General features: G+C 36.4%; 2 protein-coding genes across 10 annotated transcripts in view; one reads left to right on the top strand and one right to left on the bottom strand.

The window, feature by feature from the left end:
* The window catches only part of LOC105224614 (bestrophin-1), a 58271-nt gene extending 36817 nt beyond the window's left edge, over window positions 1–21454 (top strand). For 5 of the 9 annotated variants that reach the window (XM_049447346.1, XM_049447348.1, XM_049447347.1 and 2 more), the window contains exons 3-8: window positions 6230–6340; window positions 8206–8947; window positions 9038–9403; window positions 13161–13788; window positions 13897–13947; window positions 17482–21454. In XM_049447346.1, coding sequence (XP_049303303.1) covers window positions 6230–6340; window positions 8206–8947; window positions 9038–9403; window positions 13161–13788; window positions 13897–13947; window positions 17482–17882 — 2299 coding nt within the window. In that variant the 3' untranslated portion in view covers window positions 17883–21454. The remainder of the gene's footprint in view (window positions 1–6229; window positions 6341–8205; window positions 8948–9037; window positions 9404–13160; window positions 13789–13896; window positions 13948–17481) is intronic. The other 4 variants (XM_049447353.1, XM_049447351.1, XM_049447354.1 and 1 more) reach the window with 4 other exon arrangements.
* Window positions 1–23022, bottom strand: part of LOC105224592 (uncharacterized) — a 229400-nt gene that overhangs the window by 150050 nt on the left and 56328 nt on the right. The gene's annotated exons all lie outside the window — the stretch shown is intronic.

The following is a 23022-nucleotide window of genomic DNA, read 5'->3' as shown; positions in this document are numbered from 1 at the left end:
TGGGTACGTAATTCGGCAATATCATAAATAGATTGCGTTCGGTCACATTCGTTTAAATGACTGTATTGGCAATTAGGGAGAGGAAGCATGTCGCTTTATCGACCAATGCTTAATAATATGACGTTGACATCGTTCATAATAAGCAAATTCCGAAATATGAGGTATTGTCAGGCCTTTCAATACACCATGTACATTTATAGCACAAATGATACATATGAAGGTATAAAACTTTTGTTGTTATAAAAATACCAAATTCCATTATTTATATGGCTGTAAAAACCATTTATTTTATTATGTTATTGTTTCGAAATGTAAACGTCGGAAACATCATATCACGGTAAAAACCTGTTACCACTAGAAATTGCTTACCACTGGAAAGTTATAGAATGATCGTAAAATTGAACCATTGTGTATGATTGTTAAAACAATATTGGTTATGTTTATATCTTGGTATTTGCGCCAATCGAAAAAAAAAAAATCTTAAAAATTACAAGTAAATTTTTATTATAGAAAAACGTTAACTTCGGCTATACCTAAGCTGTAATATCCTTCACAGGAGTATTTTTTATAACATAAAATTATATGAAAAGATCTGTTTCTTGATTTTGATCGCCCAGTTTTAAAAGTAGTTTCTTTAGAGATTCGGAACAATGCCCCACATAATAATCAATGCCCAATTTCGTGAAGTTCCATTGTCAAATTAAAAAGTTTTCCAATCAAATACTTTCGTTGCGTTGGGTCTTATATCGGCGGTTCCGACAAAAGAGCAGCTTCTGGGTTTAAAAAGCAGGTATGCAAAATTTCATTTTGATATCTCAAAAGCTATAGTTTATAAAGTCGCCGACGTTTCCTTTGGGTGTTACTAGGTTAGATGGCCGATCAAAGAATTGTATCGCTCGTAAAAGAAGAACTCCTGTGTTCTAACTTATAAATTAGCGAAACGCTTGGTAGCCAATACAAATTTGCACAGGCGTTTAATTCCCACTCCCGCCAGCCATCACTTCATCTCCCACCACATCTTCTTCCTATTGATAACGAGATTAGGCATAATTGGGTGTTACTAACATCGTGGCAAATTAATATACCCTGTTAAACGTATGACCCAGTATCTAACTTTCTTTACAGTTGGTATTTTATTGAGGTCTAAGAAAATAAAATGTCGTTTAAGGTTAGATCGGAAAAAATCAGTGGTAGGAAAAGCAATCCTGAACCCAATTTATAGCTTAGCGGATGCAAATCACAACCTTATGTGATCAGTAAAGAGACTCATTACTTTATAAAATAAATGTAAAACTGATAATTTTACCCTACTTTAACAGCTGATGGACAACAATCGCTCTAGTAAATTGTATACTTAGCACTCTATATATAAACTCAATTCAATTTAAGAACCATTTTTCGGCTATTTGTCCCACTGTGCAACAAGTGTTTGCTAATTGACAGGATTCGCTGAACTTCATGTACATATAATACTTACATATGTCGAATAATCTAATATTTAGTTACACTCATATTCTTGTATATTTGTTGTCTTGTATCTGCATGTTAACTTTGCTCATGTTTTGTTATAAATATGACGCGCTAATCATAATCGTGAAACCAATTAAAACCTTATCAAATATAATTACAAATGTTAATATTTATAGGCTCTCACTCTGTGTAATACCCGCTTAGATGCTTTCTGTATTAATGTACTTACAAAAATTAGAAACTGATAACTCCGTTAGTTCGGGTTATTCCACCCAATTCAACTTATAGGCATACACGGACAAATACCGACAAATGTATGCTGATATATTAGATTACGCATAAACTTAATTGCTTACTTTCGCTTTGAAAAAATTAAACGTCACATATCTGTCAGGCAAAAGTGACGTTATCATACACATATCGCTCATTTGCTGCAAGACCGGCATAATTCAAAAAACGTGATTTTTGAGTTAATGCTGCAGAATTGTTCGTTATATCATACTTCATGTTGAGTGAAAAATTCATATGAATACCTCTTATATGCTCCGCTTGAGAAGGGGTGTAAGGTTGGAGTCACCGTGTAAGGTTGTAGTAAGTTGAAAACTTTAAGCGCGTTTTCTGGCGAATCGATTTTTTTGACTTATGCCGGTCTTGCAGCAAATGAGCGATATGCTTATGTACATAGTATAGCTAAAGGGTGATTTTTTAAGAGCTTGATAACTTTTTTTAAAAAAAAAACGCATAAAATTTGCAAAATCTCATCGGTTCTTTATTTGAAACGTTAGATTGGTTCATGACATTTACTTTTTGAAGATAATTTCATTTAAATATTGACCGCGGCTGCGTCTTAGGTGGTCCATTCGGAAAGTCCAATTTTGGGCAACTTTTTCGAGCATTTCGGCCGGAATAGCCCGAATTTCTTCGGAAATGTTGTCTTCCAAAGCTGGAATAGTTGCTGGCTTATTTCTGTAGACTTTAGACTTGACGTAGCCCCACAAAAAATAGTCTAAAGGCGTTAAATCGCATGATCTTGGTGGCCAACTTACGGGTCCATTTCTTGAGATGAATTGTTGTCCGAAGTTTTCCCTCAAAATGGCCATAGAATCGCGAGCTGTGTGGCATGTAGCGCCATCTTGTTGAAACCACATGTCAACCAAGTTCAGTTCTTCCATTTTTGGCAACAAAAAGTTTGTTAGCATCGAACGATAGCGATCGCCATTCACCGTAACGTTGCGTCCAACAGCATCTTTGAAAAAATACGGTCCAATGATTCCACCAGCGTACAAACCACACCAAACAGTGCATTTTTCGGGATGCATGGGCAGTTCTTGAACGGCTTCTGGTTGCTCTTCACCCCAAATGCGGCAATTTTGCTTATTTACGTAGCCATTCAACCAGAAATGAGCCTCATCGCTGTAGACCATAAATCGGACGTAAAGCGCGAAACACATTTCGAACCGAACACTGATTTTGGTAATAAAATTCAATGATTTGCAAGCGTTGCTCGTTAGTAAGTCTATTCATGATGAAATGTCAAAGCATACTGAGCATCTTTCTCTTTGACACCATGTCTGAAATCCCACGTGATCTGTCAAATACTATTGCATGAAAATCCTAACCTCAAAAAAATCACCCGTTATTATATACATATATTTGATTTTTTATTTACTTACTATTCATACCTATTTATAATCATCAGAATTTTAAAAATGCCAAAACATTGCGAGGTATTGATAACTTTTACCATAATTTTTTTAATTGTTGAAAATTTGGAAAATATATGCAAATGATTAAAATATTTATTTTTACCGCTTATCTAATCTAAATAATACAATAATAAGTTTTTTTTTTATTTCACCCATTTTTAAAACTACAAACAATAATAAGACGAATGATAGTCCTCCTATGTCGGTATTAATTAAATAGACTGCTTTTAAGATTTTTAAAAGATAATATTTCGTTTGAGTGAACTAAACTTCGATTGCCGAGCAACTTATTCCGCCTTTATATACTAAAAACTATTAAAACCTGAACACTAACAGTTAGAGAGAGTTAGAGATATCGATATGAAAATTTGCACACATTTTCTTACCAAAGAAACTTCTCATTTGCTGGAATCACTATAGGATCCCAACAAAGTAGGTAGGTAGAAGTGCAGCGCTGTTGTCTTTCGGACTCAATTAGCACTGACTGTGCCATTTTGATGCACTATTCGTATACCATTTATATTTGCTATCACGTTTCACCTTCTCTTTCAAACCATTTTGAGGTTTCAATGAAGCCAATAATGCCCAACAAGCTTTTTGTAGACACCCATTCTAGGTTTGGTGCTTAATGGATTCCAAGTGTTCTGTGTCGGATCTGTGATAGGGCTGGGCATTCACAGAGAAAGTGGAAAATAGTTTCCTTGTTCCTTACTATCTCGCAGCCTCGGCAGATGTTGTTGTAGGCCATACCCATTTTGGACGCATGTTCTCCAAATGGCCAGTGCCCTGTTATGGTAGCAGTTACTCCGTAGATACTTTTCCTGGACCTATTTAATAAGTCGTTAGTTCTTTTCTTGTTTTATTGCATTTTGTTATGTTTTCCATCTGTTATTTGCAACTAGTTGAAATTGTATATTGATCTCTCTTTTGATCGATCCTAGCGGACTTGGTATAAGCTCTGCCTCGGATTCGTTTAGGAAGGCTCCTGCCTTTGCCAACTCGTCTGCTTTTTCGTTGCCGATAATATTCCTGTGGCCGGAAACCCAGATCAAGTCTAGGTGGAGCTTGTCTTTTAGTGAGCTCAGTGCTTTCTTGCAATTAAGGACTATACTGAAAGTTGTCATGGGCGACGACAAGGCCAGGAGCGCCATTTGGCTCCCATACAAGCTGGTCGATGAAAATCAAGACCTTTTACGGAAGTGTTTTTTAAGTGATATCTTCACGCAATTTGGCATAAATTATTATTGAAGGCAACGCCACAATTTTCAAATATTTTTTTTCGGTTGATCAAAATCAAGATAAAATAATTATTTTCATAAAAGTATTTTTTCCTTCTGAGATAACTTTAATTCTATTAGTAGGACTTTGTTCATAATATTAAAATTCTTAACTTATTCTTCAAAATCTAAGTCGTCCTTCATTGTAATCTCACTTGGTCCCAAAACACCTGTGCCAACTGGTGAATACGCCAACGTTTTTTCCAATCCTTGAAACTGTTGCTAAAGTGAATTTGTGGAATAGCTTTCAATGCGCATAGTGAACGTTTAATGTCTTCAATTGACTCAAAAAGGTTTCCCGTAGCGGTCGTTTGCGTTTGTAGAATAGCCAGAAGTCACACGGAGTTAAATCAGGTGAATACGCTGGTTGCGGCACAATATTGATTAAAAATTTGACATAAAACTCACGAAGAATCAATGCGACGGTGCATTTCGTGATGCGAAAACGTGGGCCCATAATTCCGGTTCTGTTTAGAAAAAGCTTTGATTCTAAAGCACAATTTCCTTTATTTTATTGACGTGTTAATCATCAGGTTGATGTTTATAGTGGTCCTGAACTTGGTTCGTCGTCAATGCGTTCTCGACCCTCTTTGAATAATTTTTACCAATAAAAACCACTTTTTCGCGACAAACAATTTTCACCGAAGTTCTCATCCAAAACATTTTGAACATTTCGGCACCAGAAATTTAATTCGGCAGAAAATATAATGGAATTTATTCGTTGAATAATTTCACTTACCGTAAAAATCGCCGAATGCACTTTCTATACTTCAGAGAGTAAAGCGTATACTAAACACTAATGATGAAAAAAAATATTTCGACGAATTTTCCGCCTTCGCTAACAATGGAACAAAAATACATTCAAATGCGACTTTCTCAGCAACATTTGGAGCCTTTTAAAAAGGATAAAATGGATTTTGTGCGTCGATTCATCACTATAGGTGAGACTTGGGTCTATAATCATGACCCTGAATCAAAACAAGAGGCTAAGGAGTGGTGTAGTTCGGGTAGGTTGTAGTTCGGCTTCGAAACAAGATCGTATCCGGAAATTGGCCAAGAAGGTTATGGCATAAGTTTTTTCTGATGCGAGAGGAATTTTGTTTTTGGATTACTTGCAAACTAGTAAAACAATTAATTCTGAATATTATTGCAATCTTTTGGACAAATTGAAGGAAAAAAAGACCCGATTTGCAGAAGACAACGCACCGTGTCACAAGAGCATTTTGACAATGGCTAAAATTCATTAATCAAAGCTCGAATTGTTAGAGCATCCACCGTATTCACCAGACTTGGCCCCCAGCGACTTCCATTTGTTTCCAGAACTCAAAACATAATAAAATCAAATTACACCTAGCACTAGTTTCTTTTTGCTATAATGTCGACTTTTGCATTGTAGGGGCAACAGTTATTTCTCAAAATTTAGAATAATGGATTCGAGCTGAACACCATGACCATTCCGTTCCCACGACAGTCGGGTCTTTGTAACCGGAACGGACCCGGATTGTTTTTATCCGATCAAGGACTGTCAACTCGACAGAATTCTGTCGCTACAACAACAACAGCATATAATTATTTTAATTATAATTATTTTGCAAACGAATGAATGAATTTTTTTCCAAGGCTAATATGCTAACCTATAATATAATTTAACTATAAGTCTTCTGTAATTGTGAAAATTATCTACTTTATATACCACAAACTTTCAAAATATTTATGAAATTGAGATTTCTTTCTAAACAATAATCAAAATAACATGTCTTATTTTCTTACTCACAGATGGCGTGGCAGTATCTACAAGCTAGTTTGGCTGGATCTCATCGCATTTCTCTTTCTTTACTACCTACTTAGTATAGTGTATCGTTTCTGTTTAGATGAATATCAAAAGACGTAAGTGAACTTTAATTTACTTGAACCTCAAACAACTTGGTGGCTCTTAAAGTTAACGAGTTTTTTAGGTAACTTAAAAAAGTATGTTTTTAGCAAAAATTAATCACAAAGGCATTCGATCATCGAACAGGATTCAAGTAGTTGACGCCAATTGTTTAAGTATAACTTTGGGAAATTATTTCACAGCAGCCACATTAAATACTTATAGTGCAATGGTTGGTTTATTCAAAAGGAAGCGTGGAAACGTCTTACCTCAAATGGTCATTCTTAGACCATGGTTGGGCCCATTTTGTGGCTCATTGTACGCCCAAATGAGAGCCATTAATGCCCTATTTAGCAACTCAGTGGTCCATTGTCATTTAAGTTGAATTTTTGGAAGCCGTGGAAGAGATCCCACCTCAATCGACAAAGAGCCGTACATTACCAAAAATAATGTACTAGAGTCACATTGCCCTCAGTGCATGCTCTGTAATTTGCCTATTTAACATTACCAAGACTTAGAAGCTGAGGTTCTAGGGGGTAAATGCTCTTAAAAATTAAGATCTTTCCTGAAGGTAGAATACATTTGAACTGACCGCTATCAACACTGCCCAAACATACTTTTGTAATATGACCTGTAATGTATGCTTGCCAATAAGACAGTGATCTATTAGCACTTCCAGTAGATTTTTTAAGTCCTTCCTTTTGAATTTGATAATCAGCATGTACGGCTCACATTCCATTCATGCACAGAGCCAGAGGCTATATATTCAACGTAAACGTAGGCCGGTGCTTGCTAGCTATTTCATCTAATGGAGTTTTCAATAAGAGCGATATTAATAAAATTCTTTATTCCTGTGGAAGTACATTAACACGTTCATCAAACTTGATTTTCAATAAATCGATTGTGACATTCGCTGTATGGCTTGTGGCGTCGACCTGTTGGATTCACACATTCTCCAAGTCCATATCATCGAATTTGGGCCAAATATATTCAGTTACTATTGAGGATTGCTGCCTGGTCAAAAATGAGCCTCATCGGTGAAGATGATTTTTCGATGAAAATCCAGATCATTTTCAAGTTCTTGCTCAGCCTAATTCACGAACATACGACGATTCTGGTGGTCAAGCGGCTTCAGTTCTTGCGTGAATTTGAACTTGTAAAGATGTAAAGATGTCCAACGTGAGAGACTGATTTGGTTAAATTTGAGGCCACTGACTCCGAATTTCGGTAGTAAATTTTAATTCCTTCGGCTCGTTGAATCGTATATGATGGAAAGACAAACCTATCTGAAGAGAGATGTCAAAAAACCGAGGAAATATATGGCGTCGTCAGCTGTCCCTATCGGTTTACTATTATAGCGTCCCTATTGAAAAACTCGTTACTTCACAGTTACCAGGAGTATCACTATGTCCTGGTGCCAATGGTATATTTTGAAATGATAATTAAGACTAAGAGACAGTTAATTCATGTTTAAGGAAAGCCGTCCATGTCCCGAAAACGTTCAAATAGAAGCTTGTCGTCCGACCTTTGCTCCTTTTATGGCTTTGAAAAGATAGCGCCCTTGTTGGGCGCATATACACCGGGACAAACTTAATCTTTAGAGACTCCATTTTCACTGATATATGAAGTTGAATCATTTTATGTTTCTGTCCTGTCGAGATTGGAACCGGACCCCAGTTATATTCATTATATAGTTAAAGGTCATTTCAGCAACTGCAACCCATATTCTTTAGCATCCTTACAGACCTATTAAGGATTTTGAAACTGCTTTGAACAACAATAATATAACATTTTATGCTTTATTTTTGTTTCACAAACGGACTGTCTTAAGAACCGCAACTAAATATTAATCTTGATTTTCCTCCATTTCGAAACCACACAGAATATTCGAAGGCGTTGCCAAATATTGCTACAGTTACAGCGATCTGATACCGTTATCATTCGTGTTGGGTTTCTATGTATCAATCGTGATGACACGTTGGTGGAATCAATACACCAGCATACCATGGCCCGATCCGATTGCCGTCTTCGTTAGCTCCAACGTGCACGGACAGGACGAACGTGGACGTGTTATGCGTCGTACCATCATGCGTTATGTCTGTCTCTGCCTGACGATGGTATTGATTAATGTGTCGCCGCGCGTAAAGAAACGATTTCCCGATTTAACACATCTTGTGGATGCCGGTCTTTTGAATGATAATGAGAAGGCGATCATCGAGAGTATGAATAAGGGTTTCCCACGTCATTCAAAGCATTGGTTACCCATTGTATGGGCGGCCAGTATTATAACAAGAGCACGAAAGGAGGGACGCATACGTGATGATTTTGCGGTGAAAACAATTATCGATGAATTGAATAAGTTTCGCGGCCAATGCGGTCTATTGATATCGTACGATACGATCAGTGTGCCGCTCGTGTACACACAAGTGGTCACACTGGCGGTATACTCGTTCTTTCTCTGCTCGGTTATGGGTCAACAGTGGACAGAGGATAAGCAGGCATTTCAAAAGATCGATATATATTTTCCAGTTTTCACAACGTTGCAATTCTTCTTCTATATGGGATGGCTGAAAGTGGCCGAGTCGCTGATCAATCCGTTCGGTGAGGATGACGATGATTTTGAGGTAAAAGGAAGATCAACTTTTTGATTAAAGTTTTTTTTTTCTTTATATAATAAGATTTCTATTTACATTATGTTTTATCTACATAAACAGGTCAACTGGATGGTGGATCGTAATCTGCAGGTCTCCTATTTAATTGTCGATGAAATGCATCACGACCATCCGGAACTCATCAAGGATCAATATTGGGATGAAGTGTTCCCTAACGAACTGCCCTACACGGTGGCATCCGAACGTTTCCGCGAAGAGCATCCCGAACCGTCAACAGCGAAAATCGAGGTGTCGAATAAGGCCGCCATGCCAACAACATTGTCGAGCGTGCGCATCGACGAAATGGTTGGTAGCAGGGGGTCAACCAAGCGTTTGTCCTTACATGAGCAAGCTCAAAATTCAGACCAAACACAGACACCAATGCAAGCAGTTAATTATAAATTTCCCGAAATGTCACAAGAAGAGGAGGTTAGAATCAAAATTCCTGTATGCATTAAATGGCAACACGCGTTGTTCGTCAACAGCGAGAACAATGCCAATTACAACAATTACAACTTTAACTTTTATCTCAAATTCAACTATTGCTACAAAAACAACAACAATAACTACAATTTGATATGCAAGATAAACAATTGGCTTATTTAACTCACACCTAACTCATATATAAGTTATCTATGGTCCAAGCGTCACTAGTCTTATCCACAACTAGTTGCGCTCGTACAACGCGAAAGAAAGTACCAACTGGGTTGCTAACGTCTTTTGTCTAAAAACTTACTGTGCACGTACCTACTAGCGCAACAACAAACATACATACTACTTGTAACTAAAAGTGCTTTGAGGTTAACAATCGCAAGCGGTTGATAATTGGCCATAACAGACGGTGATTGGTGTGCACTTTCACATAGTTTTATAATGTTCTATTCAATTATACTATTTGGTATTGGTGTTTTATATAGACATTGCAATGGGTAATCGGTTCAACTGCAATGCGCTAGTTACATATTTATATTTAGGTATAAGTGTTCGCATTTTTCATGCAATTTGGTGACTGGTTTTCTACCTTAGTTATTATTTACAAACACATTTGAATATTTTTTAAGCGTATTTCTTTGCCAACACGGGTTAAATTTACCGCTGCTCGTACGCAGCGTTGCAAAATTGACTTCTTTACGCAATCTTATCGCTAACTATCTATGTCTGTGTGTGTTTATGTGCATGTAAAATGCCAAAAACAAAATTTAAGTTCACGGATTTGGATTGTATACGTTTACATGCATATATAATTGATGTGGTCTGCACTCGTAATATCAAAAAGCAATAGAAATATTTACAAACTAAGCCTTCAAACTAACTTTTGATTCTGATTCTTTCTCCTTCTTCTGCAGCTGTACAAATGCTTGAACTATCGTACACTTTTCGCCAACGAAAGTTTATTTAACAGCAACTTAATAGATTTGAGTGCATGCATTACTTAGTTTCATTCATAAAAATATGTTTATGCGTACAGTGGCACCTCGATTAAAGGTCCGTCAGTGACAAACGAACAATTTAAATTTGATTAACCTGCGAAGGACACACTCATTTTTTGTTTACATGCAATGGGAAAGAGGGGTAAACTGCAACTCAATTTAAATTTTGCTTTAACAAGTTGGCTGCAACGGTATCACCGATGATCACGACAAAAAACTACCCCTCAACTCGCCTAGGTCAAAGCGCTATATGTATATTTTTGCTTGGCATCTCAGAGTCGATTTTTTGTCGTGATTACCGGTGATACCGTGGCAGCCAACGTGTTAAAAACTCAGCTCAAGCTTTTTGGTTGGAAGTAATTGGTTAACATAATTTTAAAATGAAAAGTATTATTGAACTAAGTCGAGAGTAACAGTTAATAATTAATGACTACATTTTATTGATTAAAAGAGAATTTTTTTAAGGAAATACATACGGTGTCTAACACTCCACGTGTCTTCTGAAGGTTAATGTAAATATATCGAAATTTTCAACTTATCTGTGAAAGAGCATTTAATCGAGGTCCAAATGTAAATTTTTATACAACATTTTATTTTTTATGATAACATGACATCATAACATTCATTCTAGTACTTAATTAGTTGATACATTTAATTTTTCCTTTTTTCAATACCTATGTACTTATGTATATATTTTCTACATCATAAATCTCATAAAGTTCTTTCGATGTAAACCCTTTTTCAAAAGAGCTTTTTCCATTCCACTAAGTATTAGCACTTAAGTTATGATACCGAGGAAATCTCTTATTTGCTCAACGGTTGTTTGTGGAATATTTGAGAAACCTACCTAAGTATATAAAAAACACTATTATTACCGTGGATCAAACGTAGAATGAACCACAGCCAACTGAAAACAAGTTCCAGCGGGTGGAGTTTGGGGAAGAAGGAAAAATCACGCGCAGCCAAGTCTGGTGAATATGGTGGTTGATCGGTGATATTCATTGTGTTTTTGTTTTCGAAATCGATGATGAATTATCATCGTGTAAATTCCATGAATTGCTCTTCCACAATTTCGTCCGTTTTCGACGGATGTTCACACTGAGACGCCCCAATACGGCTAATTAGAACTTCTTATTGACCATCTGTTCCTAATTCATGATGCACTAAATACGAATATCGATAAAAAAAAACAGTGAACATCACCTTGAATTTTGAGCAGCTTCTTTTGTTTCCCCCCATTCCGATGATTGTCGACTTGTTTGCATTTCAAACTCATAACTTCATGTCTCATCCGTATTTATAATGCTCTCCATGAATGTTTAATATGCACTCGCTCGATCAAGCATATCCAAAGAGACCTGTTTGCGGTAGTCTTTTTGAAAAAAAACCAGCTTTATCGGGACGAGTCCAGCAAGAACGCGTTTCATACTCAAAATATCCACGAAAATCATTCGAACGGACTCGCAAGTAACGTCGAGCTCTCTTACAATCTCTCCAACACTTGCCTGACGATTTCCAAGCACCATATCCTTCACTTTTTTAATATTTTCATCAGTTGAAGAGGTCGAAGGTCGTCCAGAACGAGACAAGTCTTCAACGATCTCTCGACCGTCTTTGAAGGCTTTGTATCACTCGTAGGCTTGTGTTTTTGATAAAACTGAATCACCGTAAGCTTTTTCCCACATTTGCATGTGGACATCCGCGCCACGAAATTTGGTTAGAAATGTAAAATTTCTTTGGACTTTGGACAGTCTTAGCAAAATACATTTTTTCGAAATTTCTGGTTGCTTTTTTGTCACAATATACATATATATTAAAAAAACGATGGAGAATCATAGGTTAGCTAAGTATTGTAGTCTACTAGCCTAAACTAGTTTTGGTCCTTCGCGATACCAGATGGAGTACCATCTCGTATATCATGAGGAATAGTCAATAGTGAGTATTCCAACCAGGTTCCTAAAATTCCTATCCAGCATCAATTTCGTGCATTTCTGATCCTCCGTTTTACATATAACTTATGTAGTTTCACAGCAGGTTCAATCGCGCTTTAACCTTCCTTATCATGCTCCTGTCCAGCTCATCGTATATGCATGTATTTACCAATATCAGGTCAAGTCAAGACACATTTCACCGATACACGAAACGAGGCCTTGATTGCTGCTTGACTACTTGACTTTATAGAATATTTATAAACTGTAGGAAAATATTTTAAAATAGCATACTTTTTAAAGTTTCTATTTGAAGCTTTCCAAGAAATCTTATAGGTTTTTACTTGACTTTGCTTACTTTATAATATACATACATAACAAAGTGAGTTCCAGAATCATTAGACTAGACTCGACTTAAAACTCTGGTATGAATCAAATCTGCGGATCGGGTCAAATTCGATCAGATCTTGTGGTTAAACATTAAATTTCACAATTATCATTTAAGTTATATCTTATCGCATGCACTCAAATCTAACTAGTTCTTAATCACTGCACTTCACTGCATTTCAAGGACCGGAATTTCACTTTAACTGCACGCACCTCACAGCTGTGTGAGTGTCTTTCTCTCACGGATTTATATATTAACTGCACGCACTATTTCTGTTTCACAACGTCTAACTATTAAGATTGGCTGTCTTTTATATCGCTTTGGTTATACAAGTACTGGTGAATCCAACTATTGTATATATACAACAAAACCGCCTAATCATAAACAAAATCCCACTAACATATCTGCTTTATTATTTCTATTCACCGATGTGTCCACAGGCCGATGATGCCAGCGGCATACACTTCACAGCCGGCAATGGCAAAGTGCGACACGGCTCATCTCCTAGCCTCGCCAGCCTAAGTGGCACTTTGTCCCGCGTCAACACAGTTGCCTCGGCGCTGAAACGTTTCCTTAGTCGTGATGAGCGTCCCGGCTCTACGACTCCCGTCGATGATGGCACACAGAAAATGCGCTTTCCCGGCAGCGCCAGTTCGGCCAGTCTTACGGGCAATTTCAGCATGAAACCTCCCGGTAGTTTGCGCATCACAGATCAAGTTATCGAAGAGGTGGATGAACAGGCTACGATCACTTCGCATCGTGCCAACGATCAGGTGCGTCCAAATTTACACGATATATTTCTGCCGGGCTTGACGTCAGCCAGCAACGCTGCGCACTCCGAACCAATGGATATACCGACACGGCCCACTTCGTATATGCGTACGCAATCGACTTACGAGCCAACGCTGTTTCCACCGGGCGGTGTAGAAGCTTTACTCAGCACGTCAGCACCCACGAATGGCAGTCCACGCATGGTGCAGACTGTGCCGAATTCGCCAGCGGATCCCTCCAGCACCAAATCGCTCTTCGATCGACAAGTCACTACGGAGAAGGGCAGTCGCGAGCAGGGTAAGTTTCGTCAATATAATTGCATGAAAAGCTCTTTGCTCATATATTTATTTTAGCAAAATTCATTCATTTTCATTTAATCGTCTTTTTTGTTCTGACAAACAACAGTAGAACGTCCCCCAGAAGTGCCGCAGGTTTTCAGATGGTATTTGTCGACTGGTAAAATTTTTTTAAATTTATATTACTTTGCTGAATTTCGTTGTTGTTTAGTTGTTCTTTTCTTGATAGTGAGAAAAGTGTTTATGCTTCTTCTTTCCCACCCTAACTGCGTTTGTATGTATGTATGTATGTACGTACATATGTATGTAGCCATTTTCCAACTGTTTATTGGCATGTTTTTGTTTTTATTTTGTTTTTGATTTAGCTAGTTGCGTTTCGTAATGTGCTCAATTGCTTAGAAATTACATAACCTATTAATCCTTTTGATCTCTTCCCATTTAATATTTGTCCTTGCTTCCCGTTAGCCTTGGATATTACGTATATGTTGTGGAACATAAACTTTCTAGCTTTCAAAAACAAAAATTTAAAGTAGATAAAGATGCTTTCGATTCGCCAAAACTTAGAGTGTGGTGAATCGAACAAACAAGTAGAATTAAAGTAATAGATCAAGTAGATATAGAACAAATAGATGCTATGTGTTACTACTTTAATGAGGTTAAATCCTAATTGATGTTAAATCCTAATTGATTATTTGGTTGTTGTTTTCAAAAAACAAAAAAAAACAAATTTTTGAATCGAACATGGTTCAGATATGATTATGAATCAATCCAAAATACAAGAATATATAAACATTAACATTTAATTCTTATACTAATTTCCAATACCGAGATAACAGTATCCACTTCTTGCAGCCTCTACTTGCGCTTGTTTACTAAAGACCTCGCTTTAACTAAGTACCTTAGAGGAAGCACCTTACCGTAGTAAAGTGTGATCCATTTCGACGTTAAAAAGACAAACACAGAAGATTTGGGCATTTATTTTATGAAGATTATCTCTTTCAAATGTTAACCTACGGCTACGTCTCAGAAGGTCCTTCCGTAACTGGCGAATGGCATGCGTTACTCAACGCCTGAATCGAAGCAGGGTTGTCCACATAGGGACTTTGAACTTTACATATCTCCACAGGAAAAAGTCTAACGATGTGATATCACGCAATCTTGGTAGCTAATCGACCGGCGCAAAAGTGGTCGCTGAAGTGTTCTCTCAATAAATCCATTGATTGATGAGATAAGTGCGAAGTGGCGTCGTCTTGTTGAAACCAAATGTCGCCGAGATCACGAGCTGAAATGAATGGACATTTTCTCGACGACAAATTGAGGATATACATATGCCTGATGAGGGAGATACTTTTACATTTACCCATTCAACTAATAATGTTCCTAATGTTATTGTTTAGTTTGAATGTAATGGAGCATAATTGAGGTTTTCACCACAGCCTAAGGTCTATAGAGCCCTTCCTTCTATCATATATGCTTACAAAGACCCAACGAATTTCAAGAACTAGAATAAGAAACGCAGGAGTTTCCGGTACCATGTCGAAAAACCAGCAATTTGCACAAGAGGTCACGCCAGATACTTCTTGAATCTGCAGTTTCCAGTGTACAATGTGACTAGTAGACAAATTTGTCTCTGGCCATATTTATCATGTTTTAAAACCTTCTATGTTACCTGTTGCTCTGCCCACTCTCTTCTCCATGTGTAGCAGATCCTTAATGATGTGGAAACCCCCGTAATACAGGATTCTGGTGCCAACATCCTAGAAGCCGCAGCAGAGTCAACCAGCATTGCTCCAGCAGCACAAAGACGCAAGCAAGTCTTTGCAGCTTCGTTAGTTGAAGTCATCTATGCCTTTGATACTAAAGTTATCGCTCCTTATGTAACAGTCAGTCTCACGATCATGGTATACAGCTGCCGGATGATGCTCGGTTGACCGCACCAAGATCTACCTTCTCCTGCATACCATGAATGCTTGTTTGGTTTTAGACAGTACGGTTTGGAAACAACATTTTACTTTTCCTGCCTTTTAGTATTTATTCAGTTCTTGGGCTTTATTGAACCCTATTTGATTGATTCCCGATTATTTTATATCCCGATCTAGACACTATCGGTGTAATAGATGACTAGACTATGCGTGCGTAGAGCGGTGATGTGAAAAATTTTGTCCAACATTATTAAAGTTGGCTGAAAACATTTCGCCTCTCCTCCTCCGCTTCCAGATTTGACTTCAAACATTTTGGAGGTCATACCTTCGGTAAACCGGGCGAATTGGCTGCAAATGATTCGATACATAAGGGTCTTATGATACTTAATCTCGATCGTGATAGTTTTGATATCACAAAATACCGGTATTTCAACTGTCCAATTGGATCTCCGTAGTTTTCGTCACTGTAATCAACACCGAAACTTAACCTAACATACGAACCTCTGATATATATTACTGTCCACAAAATATGTTTGTAACAAGGTTTGAAAATGCAAAATGGTAAAACATTTTACTAATATTTATCATATTATTACCAAGTATTTGTCCAATACCTCTCAGATCATTGAAGCATTAACAGTAGGATCGCCAGATCATACATACAATTTCTAAAATACTTCTTGTAGTAAACAAGTTGTTTATTTATTGTTGTTATATCACTGTAGCTCATATTTTAAAGCTGTAAAAATTAGATAATTAGATTATTGCCAAGTATTTGTCCAAAACCTCTCATATCATTGAAGCATTAAAAGTAGTAGGATCGCCAGATCATACATACAATTTATAAAATACTTCTTGTAGTAAACAAGTTGTTTATTTATTGTTGTTATATCACTGTAGCTCATATCTTAAAGCTGTAAAAATTAGATAATTTTCGTATTTTCCTTCTAATTGGTCAACGTTTTTCTACAAAAATATTAACTTTTTGGATCTGATCAATATTATGTATGTATATGTAATATATATATGTACACTTACTTTACTTTTGACAGATCTTGTAGTGTTTTCCTATATTTTGTATATTTTTGAGCAATCGAGTTGTAAGAAAAATATATTAAGTATTTGTACCTGTGGTTCTATGGAAGAATAGCAAAAGTCGTGTTAAAAAAATTATTTGAATACCCTACTGGTAACTTCTATAAGCCAAAGGACTTAATAATTTTTGAAAAATAATATTTCTGATCATAATTTTTCCTTAATTACCAATAAATTAATTCAAATCAAGCTTTCGAAAACTTCCAATTAGTAATATGAGACACTCTTCCTTCTGAATTAACTGACTTATCTACTGCCTGATCAAATTTGACCAGGACGCCTTCAAAGTTGGCTCTTGAGCCAAAAGAAAAGTATAGCACCGGCTAACTGAATTTTCTATACACTTTTTACAAGCCTTGGCTGGAATGAATTCAGCGAATTTTGGCATTTTCGGTCATTGGCTAGATTTTTAGACATTTTCGATATCATTCTCATAAACCTCTAGGGCCCTCAACAGCGATGCCAAGTCAAACACTAGCTTTTGAAAATTTCCAGTAAGGTCATCTAAGTTAATACTAGCGTGTAAACAGAGCTTTTTCTAACACTTTACACTCTTATTGCTCATAAATGTTCCAAATATGTATCAAAGCCCCCTAATTGCATGGTATTTAGAAATTATTGAAACATTTTATTTGACAAAAACAATTATTCCACACATTAACACTCTCGCCCCACAGTCGATGACATGGACACGAAGTCAACCACGGATGCGCCCGGCGTCGAGGACGAAGGCGACGACTTCGACAAATTGAAAGCAGCGCGCGAGAAGGAGCGCATGCAGCGACAACAACAAAAGCTGGCGCGCACTATCAGCACAGCGCCCGGCATAGACGGTGGACCGACTGTGGTGCCCGTAGTAGCAGCAGCCATAATACCCACCACCGTCGTGCCAGCACCAGCGCCAGCCGTGGCAGCTGCACCGGTGGCGACCACAGCAGCGGCAGCACCAGCCGCGCTGCCAGTGCGTTCACTCTCGACCATCTCATCGGGCGAAGATCTCTCGACAAATGATCCGGACGCCAGCGTGGAACCGCTCACCACATCAACGGCAAAAACTTCGCCGGACAATGAGGGCTGAACGCCTCACACCTAAGCGGTACAGTGCTCGCTAAATGTATGCGAACAAATTGGTTTCCATACAAATAATTGATAAAATGTGCTCAGCATTTTATTTCGGCATTATTATTAGACTTAAGTTTATGGCATTCATACACAAATTTTCGAATTTGCAAGAACTTAGCTTTTAAGTTGCCTCAAGACCCAAAAAACAAGTATAGGTTCGCGTCAAGTAATCGTTTAAGCAGCGTAAATCGTCGGTATTATGCAATGTTAGTCAACGTGTGTTCTGTCCTTAGCGTGTAGCGTAGCATAGTTTTGTGCGCAAAGTGTCGGAAATGTATACGAAGTTTTACATTAACTAAATATTTTTATACGAACAATTCGGGAGTGAGAAATGTTATATATGTAGGTATATAAAAAATACCATAAAATAATTGGAAATTTATGTAATATACACCGGTTCAATTATATAACTCATTAAGAAATATTTATTTCCAAATTCCATTTGGTGCTTCTCTTTTAGTGGCATTAGGCGCAAATGCTCAGAAAAATTGCTGAATCAAACAGTATGACAAATAATATATATTATATACATATTTACATCACTGCAAGGCTTTGCTGTTCGTAAAATTATAAACATTGAGCTAAACATTCTAAGTGATATATTCAAAAGACATAATTGAGCTATTTTTCGAAGCGGTTATATGATTTTTTACTTAGCAGTCTACATAAAAGTAATAAAAATGAAACCTTAACATATATCTATGTCAAGAAAATCAAAAATATTTACAATTATATATGTGTAAGTAATCACCATTGACGATATTATAAAGCATTAAAGTATTTTGTACAGTTTTTTTTGCAATTTTGCAAAATGAATCGGTTGTGTGAGCATTTGTTTAAGCAAAAATATTAAAAATATTAATTGCCTAATTTTAATATTTTAATTATGTGAAAAAAAGTTATCTAACGTATTAATTTAAGTTATTTGTGCTACAAACAAATAAAAGAAGTAATCTCTCTAGTAAATAAAAGAGTTAATACTTAAAAAGGTATTTAAATGTATATTGTTTAAGTTGGTTAACGATCTTACAACTGTATTTTATTTTAAAGAAAAATTTAATATTAAACAAAATTATTTTGTATAAAATAGAGCTTAAATCAAATAAATTTACCGGAAAATAGATTTGTTTTAATTTTAAATAAAAAATTAAAGAAAATATAAGTAAAACATTGCTATTCACTTGGGAGTGGCCAGAAACGATTCTTTTACATATGGCTCAAGCAGCTCACGACAAAAAGAGAGGCAGGAATTTGTGAGAACGAAAAGCTTGATAAGCTGGCTGAGGTGAGAACGTAACCGTAAATAGCAACCGTTTTCGCACTATGATATAAAACAAAAAATTTAAATTTGTGCATATTTTTATTTATTTGGTCGCAAGAGCACCTGACCGCAAGCGGTCGCATTTAAGGAAGCAGTCATTAGTCTCAGAACCAAATTAAGCCTTATCCAGCAACTCAATTGATTTGGTAAAATAACTAATTATTTTTAACCCCTGCTGCACAATGACTCTTAAATTGGAGCATTGGGAGTCGTGGAATAAATTCCATCTCACCCAGCGGGAGACTGGGCATTCGCATAAATAATGTTCCAGCGTCTCATCATTCTCCGCGAATGCGGAATATACAGCAGGTGAGTCCAATTTTCTGAATGTGAGATCTCAAAACTAAGTTCCCTTTTTTTTAGATGTAGAAGCTTTTTGATCTGTCCACCATCAACATCAACCTTGTTGCTAGTGTTCCAATATGTGAGGTGTTCTTCTAGGGTCCATTGCAGCAAACAACCCTTGAAGGAGCTGAATGGTCTGGGCTGCCCCTAGCAGGTCAACTTCTCTGTGTTTACTTTTCTTTCTAGCCCAATATGACTGAATACCCAGATGATATCAATTATATTATTACGTAATGAGAGACTAATTATTGCCTGCATGCAAAACCTAACGCAGTGATACTTAATATTGGAGCTACAGAGAGCCTTAATTGCCGCTTGGATGTCCACTAGAAGCTTTATGGACTTTCTGGCTAGAGCAGAAGCCGACTTGGCGCCATTTGTTACACCAACAATTTAGCCCTGGAAAACTGAATTATAGACATTTAGTTTAAATCTATGTTCTGTGTATAAATTACCACAATAGACTCCTCTCTTGTTCCTTTTTCATGCTTTAATCCGTTGATGAATATATTGATTTTACCATCGGAACTATCGATCACAGAACCATTGGTTCATTCTTCTCTACTGGAGATTCAAAACGTTGTGTTTAATTCCTAATGTATCTCTTTTTCTCGGCCTCATTGTCAATTTAGGTGGAGTTCATTAACAAGATCGAGTGTTACGTCGATTCCGGCTTTCAACGTCCTAAAATTACAAGCGGCCTCGCCCCAAAAATTGCATTACTTCATTTGAATTTATATTGGGCGGCAATCTCCATACCCATTCTCCAGACCCATTGCACCTCTACCAGGGGATTAATGGGGTAAATTTTTGATAATGGCATCCACCACATCACTACACCGTATGTTAATATGGATGAATGATATTTTTATTAAAACACTAACTGTTATAGCAATCATTATTCTTCACATAATTGTGAGAAATACTGCTAGTATGTAATCATTGGCCTAGTAAACAATCGAGTCCGCTCCTTTTCCGTTGACCTCATTGTCAAGAGAATAGAACTAGGCCACCTACATCTCGAGAAAATATCTGCTGTCCAATAAAATACAGACGTAGAACTATAATTGAAACTATGAAAAAATGGAAGTGTGAGGAATTTGATATCTGCGCGCATTTCTTCAACTTCATTCAACGGCTGAAAGAACAGAAGGCTCGTGGACAAGAAAATACTTTAGATTTGTTTCAATTAATTGTTAAATATACTTTTCGACTTGCTCTTTAGGTAAAACAATAAATAAAATGATAGATAAATGCTTGATTATTTTGTATTTTTGTATTCTCTCTCGCCTGACCTTTAAAGCCAAATCTTTAATGGGAATTAATAAAAATATTCGATTAGCTTGAAAAAATGTAGCAATGTATATGTAACTAAATTTAATTGAAATAAAACCCAATGTTTTCATTATAATAAAATTTGGTAGTTTGTCAGCAGATTTTATAGGCATTTTAGCTGTCAAACAATTTCTCATATGGCAACACTAACCTTCAAAAGGCGCGTGTATAAATTTGACAGCTGTCGGGTTATGTGTTTTTGGATGTGATAAGGAATTGTGAAAAAAATGGATGAAAGGGAATTTGGCGTGTTGATAAAATATTGCTTTTTGAAGGGAAAAAATACAGATGAAGCCAAAAATTGGCTTGATGAAGAATTTCCGGACAGTGCCCCAGGAAAATCAACTATCAAGGATTGGTATGCTAAGTTTAGACGTGGTGAAATGTACACCGAAGACGGAGTATGCACTGAACGCGCAAAAGAGGCTGTTAACGACAAGAATTGAGGAGCTTCAAAACAAGACTGTAGTTTGAAGGAGCATTTTACTTAATAAATATTTAAATATAAATAAAGCGCATTTACAGAATTTCATGTGTTTTAATAAAAGGCGATTCATTTTGAAAAATTTTGGATTCACTGATCCCTTAGATTATCTGCTGGAGAACATTTGAAAAATGATGTGTTGTATTGATCCAGTTCCCACCGAAGCTTCTTGCCGGGATCATCCCTATTCTTTGGAGATTTTCTTAAAATCAATCAGACAAAAAAAATGTGTTTTTAACTAACAGAAGTTTTTCAGAAAAGGCCAACAGTTAATTGTTTATAAAAAAATCTAAATAAAAAATCCTTAGGTCAGGCACTAGTTTTTCATGCTTTCAAAAATCTGTTAATTCATCAGTTCAAAAAACATAGTTTAGTGGAAAACGCATTTGAAATTTCACAAGGACGCTCTAGAACACCCGAAAACTCTTTGCTAATCATCGAATAAATCAAGAGTAGCAAATTAGGTTTAATAAATTGCAAAATCGATTGTTTGAAAAATCTGACTACACCATAAATCTTTAAGGCTTTGGATTTATCGGTCCATATTTCTTCAAAAATTATCCTGGTGAGGACGTAGCCGATAATGGCGGTCACAACCGCTTCGATTCAGGCCTTAGAACAAAACATCACGCGTGTCATTCGCCGGCTCGAATGAGTCATCGAAAACTGAATCCAACAGATGGAAGAACTGAGACTTAGCCGCGGCTAACATTTGAAAGAGATAATCTTTAAAAAGCAAATGTCAAAGAATGTTCCTTCGAATGATAATAAACATTGCCATTAAATTTGAAGTATCTATGTTTTTTTTTTCTTTAAAAAAGTAGGGAAACTTGGAATGGATCACACTTTAGGTACATCCAATATATAAGTATACAAACAAAAACGATTTTTTTTAATTTACTTGTAGATATAGCCCCTTCACAGAGATCTTCGATAACAAATTCGATAGAATTAAAACACATCGAGTTTATTTTATTGTTAGATATGTATAAAGCATACACACTATAAATGAATTTTTTTTTAGTTAAGTCGCTTAAGTGAACTACAAAAATGCTATATAAACAATTATAAATAAAATGTTTGGAAAAATAAAAATACAAACAAAAAAGTGCAAATAAATCAAATAATAAACACTAAAATAGAAAAAAAGTAAAATTTTGAAAATTATTTTGCTACTTATGAAGAAAACAATAAAATTGAAAGGTAGTAATTAATGAATACTTAATAAAAGAATATAAAGTAAGTGCGAATATTTATGTAAGTTATTTGCAAGTGAATGGCACGCCAATGAGGTGTCTATGGACTCAAAGTCGGATACACAGCCAAGGTCAGGTATAAGATCTGAAAGGGAAAATGTAAAAATAAACGTGAAAATGTTTGATCTTAGCAGGTACTTGCACTTGCCTAATGTGGCATCAACAGCAATGTCTGGAAATTGTCGCACTTTAATACAAAAAAAATATTGAAATACAATGACAGTAATTTATGTATTTAATAAAAACTTCCGCGTTTAAAAAAAGCGTACTACGTACTGGTTCCTTTGGGGGATCCATTATAACACTTTCAACGTCGATGAAGTATTGGTGGTTTACCGGATATGTATATACAAAT

The sequence above is a fragment of the Bactrocera dorsalis genome, chromosome 2 (assembly GCF_023373825.1).
Source record: "Bactrocera dorsalis isolate Fly_Bdor chromosome 2, ASM2337382v1, whole genome shotgun sequence".
Taxonomy (NCBI): domain Eukaryota; kingdom Metazoa; phylum Arthropoda; class Insecta; order Diptera; family Tephritidae; genus Bactrocera; species Bactrocera dorsalis.
This window is presented reverse-complemented; position numbering and strand designations above follow the sequence as displayed.